The sequence below is a fragment of the Salvelinus sp. IW2-2015 genome, unplaced genomic scaffold (genome assembly GCF_002910315.2).
Source record: "Salvelinus sp. IW2-2015 unplaced genomic scaffold, ASM291031v2 Un_scaffold5020, whole genome shotgun sequence".
NCBI lineage: Eukaryota > Metazoa > Chordata > Actinopteri > Salmoniformes > Salmonidae > Salvelinus > Salvelinus sp. IW2-2015.
This window is the reverse complement of record NW_019946288.1, coordinates 69,367-73,224: the sequence shown is the minus strand read 5'-3', so window position 1 is coordinate 73,224 and position 3,858 is coordinate 69,367. Positions and strand designations below refer to the sequence as shown.

Sequence of the window (3,858 nt, the reverse complement as noted above, 5' to 3'; positions counted from 1 at the left end):
CTGCCCGTCTTGTCCCAGCGAGCGGCCTGAACTGCCCGTATGCCAGCGCGCCTGAACTGCCCGTCTGCCCAGCGGCGGCTGAACTGCCCGTCTTGCCTCAGCGGGACGCTGAACTGCCCGTCTGCCCACTGGCGCCTGAACTGCCGTCCTGACCCAGCGCGCGCCTAACTGCCCGTCGCTCATCCGTCCGTCCTGAACTGTCCGTCTGCCATGAGCCTGCAAAGCGGCCCGTTCTGCCATGAGGCCTGCAAAGCGCCCGTGTCGCCATAGCCTCAGAGCCGTCCGCCAGACAGAGCCGCTAGAGCCGTCGCCAGACAGGACGCCGCTAGCGAGCCTTTCGCCTAGACCGGAGTCACCAGAGCCTTCCGCGAGACGGATCAGCCAGAGCCTTCCGGCCAGACTCGGATCACCAGAGCCTTCCGCCAGGACCGGATACAGCCGAGGGCCTTTCCGCCAGACGCGGATCAGACCAGAGCCATTCCGCCAGACCGGATCAGCCAGGCCTTCGCAACGACCGTGATCAGCCGAGCCTTACGCCAGCCATGACCTCCAGAGCCGTCGCGACCCTATCGACCGTCCAGAGCCGGTCAGCGAGGCCATGACGTCAGAGCCGTCACGAGCCATGACCGTCCAGAGACCGTCAGCGAGCCGATGGACCGGTCCAGGCCGTCAGGAGCCATGAAGCCGTCGCAGAGCCGTCAGACGAGCCATTGACCGTCCAGCCGTCAGGCCAAGCCATTGGACCGTCGCAGAGCCGTCAGCTGAGCCATGGGACCGATCCCACGATAAGCCAGCCATGACCGTCAGGAGCGCGTCAGCCAGCCAGAACCGTACCAGAGCCCGCTCAACCAGCACAGAGCGTCCAGGAGCCACAGCCAGATGATTCCGCCATCATTCTGTGTGCTTTGCCCTCAATTCTGGGTGTTGCCCCTCTATCTGTTGCCTAGTGGTGTTGCCCTCATTCCGGGTGTTGCCTGCCATTTCGGTCGTTTGCCTCATTCCGGTGTGGCTGGCTCCTGTATCCTGGTAGATGGCCCTAATTATTAGGTGACGGAATTTGGAGGGTGGGTATTGTGGAGAGGGCAAAGAGTGGGATTGAGCTATTGGTGGGATGGGACCCGCCCTGAGCCTGAGCCACCACCGTTGGTCAGATGCCCCCCAGGCCACCTAGACTTTGTGCTGTGTGCGCCCGGATTCGCACCTTAAGGGGGGGCTATGTCACGCCCTGGCCTTAGTATTCTTTGTTTTCTTTATTATTTTTAGTTAGGTCAGGGTGTGACATGGGTATTTATGTGGGTTTTAGTGTCCAGGGTGGATGTGTAAGGTTTAGGGGGTTTATTATGAGTAGTTGGCTTGTATGTTTAGTATAGTTCGTCTAGCTGTGTCTATGTTGTGTGTAGTTGTCTAGGAAGTCTATGTTGCCTGAATGGGGTTCCCAATAGAGACAGCTGGTTTCTGTTGTTCTGATTGGGAGCCATATTTAAGGTAGCCATAGGCTTTAGTTTGGTCGTGGGGAAGATTGTCTATGTAGAACGTTTGTAGCCTGTGGTGTGGCACTACGTATTTAGCTTCACGATCGTTTGTTGTTGTTGGTAGTTTGTAAGTGTTTTGTTTTCGTTTTGCTTCTTCAATAATAAAGAGAAGATGGCTTATTTTCCCAGCTGCGTGCGTTTTGGTCCGAATCTCTTCCACACGATCGTGACACCTGGGAGCCTCTGCAGCTCTGCAGTCTTTAAAGCGTCAGTCTGCGATTGCTAAAATGCATGATATATAGCCATTGATTCTTGAAGAATATAACTTATAAATGCCTCATGAGCTTAGTTCAACTGTCACACTCCATGAGAACCCTAAAAATAAGCTTGTTTTACTCYTTTGTTTGTAAACAATGTAATTGTAAACMAATCCTGTATAGCCTCAAAACATGATTAAAACTATAATTTTGATATCATGGATAGTCAGTCCTTGCACCATAGCTCTGTCTATACATTTGAGAGTGGTTACATTTCTCTAGCTCCATTACTCAGCTGTTCACCGAAACAGTGGTGGGGTGTCCGMTTTGTTAYTGCTTGAACTGTAGATGTCCCCTTTAAACGTCAAGAAATCAGTTGTGAGATGTTAAAGTACCTCTGAAGAGRCAGTCTGACATGTTGGGGAGCTGGGGGATAGTTTGACAGAGCCACTGAGGGAAGKCAAAGCACCTGAGATCAAACACATGTAACTATCACATTGACATCACATACTGTACTGTATACTCTTACTGACATGACAGTCTTCTCATGGGTGACTGTAGGCAAGAGTGGACTAGTTTAAAAAGTGTTGGACGAAAGTCTGAGAATGCCCTTGTCCTGCTTCGATGAAAAAGAAACAAAGCCATGTGGCAGAATAATCACATGGATGTCTTTGTTTTAATGTTTCAAATTAATCGTTGTTGTTGTTTGGGCTCTGTACTACAGCACTTCGGATTTGAAATTATACAATGACTATGAAGTTAAAGTGCAGACTGTCAGAAATTGAACTGTTTAGAAAGTGCAGCACTTTTTGTACATAGTTCCCCCATTTTTAGGGGACCAAAAGTATTGGCACAAATTAACTTATGTGTAGTAAATGACCAAAAGTGCCCTATTTAGACTCATGGGTGGAATGTTATTAATATGTCATCATTTCATCATTAATAAAGATAATTTAAAAAATTACGACAAAATTCCGGCGTTTCTATGTCAAACTGTTTTGTTATATTTCAGTCTTCTTTAATATATATATAAAGTGTAATATTGATATGCAAACTCAAAATTGAATACATTTCAAATCTACTGTATACTGAACAAAAACATAAACGCAACATGTGACAATTTCAACGATTTTACAGAGTTAWATTTCAGGAAATCAGTCAATTAAAATAAATTCAATCTGCCCTAATCTATGGATTTCACATGACTGGGCAGGGGCGCAGCCATGGGTGGGCCTGGGAGGGCATAGGCACACCCACTTGGGAAACAGGCCCCCCACTGGCCCAGCCAGGCCCAGCCAATCAGAATGAGTTTCTGCCACAAAGGGACTTTATTACAGGCATAAACACTCCTCAGTTTGGTCTCAGACGATCCCACATGTGAAGAAGMCGGATTTGGAGGTCCTGGGCTAGCGTGGTTACACGTGGTCTGTGGTTGAGAGGCCATTTGGACGTACTGCCAAATTATCAAAAATTACATTGGAGGTGGCTTATGGTAGAGAAATTAACATTAAATTCTTYGGCAACAGCTCTGTGACAAAACTGCACATTTTAGAGAGGTCTTTTATTGTCCCCAGCACAAGGTGCACCTGTGTAATGATCATAATGTTTAATCAGCTTGCCACACCTGTCAGGTGAATGGATTATCTTGGCAAAGGAGAAACGCTCTCTAACAAGGACATAAACAAATATGTGCACAATATTTGAGATAAATAATATATTTGTGCGTATGGAAAATTTATCAGATCTTTTATTTCAGCACATGAAACATGGGACCAACACTTTACATGTTGCATTTATATTTTTGTTCAGTATATATCTGACATGGTACAGGTGTCTTCTTTTTTTAAGCCCATAACCACGCGTGTGAGATACAGTATATACTTTAGTTTCAGAGTAGATTKGTTAAAGACTACCAAGAATATCGCTGTTCGAGCCTGAATTAGYCCACTGCAGTAAAAGGTTAAAGTAGTAAAAAGTTAAGAATTTGGTCCCATATTCATAGCATGCAATTATACCATCAAGCTTGTGACTTTACAAATTTGTTGGATGCATTTGCTGTTTGGTAAATAATGCATTGTGTCATTTGAGTCATTTTTATTGTAAATAAGAATATAATATGTTTCTAAACA

General features: G+C 46.4%; 1 protein-coding gene across 1 annotated transcript in view; it reads left to right on the top strand.

Annotated features, from left to right (window-relative positions):
- Positions 1-598: 598 nt before the first annotated feature.
- Positions 599-3,858, top strand: part of LOC139026524 (proline-rich protein 36-like) — a 13,258-nt gene continuing 9,998 nt past the window's right edge. The window contains exons 1-2 of the mRNA XM_070441864.1: positions 599-639; positions 948-1,026. Of these exons, the coding sequence (XP_070297965.1) occupies positions 599-639; positions 948-1,026 (120 nt within the window). The remainder of the gene's footprint in view (positions 640-947; positions 1,027-3,858) is intronic.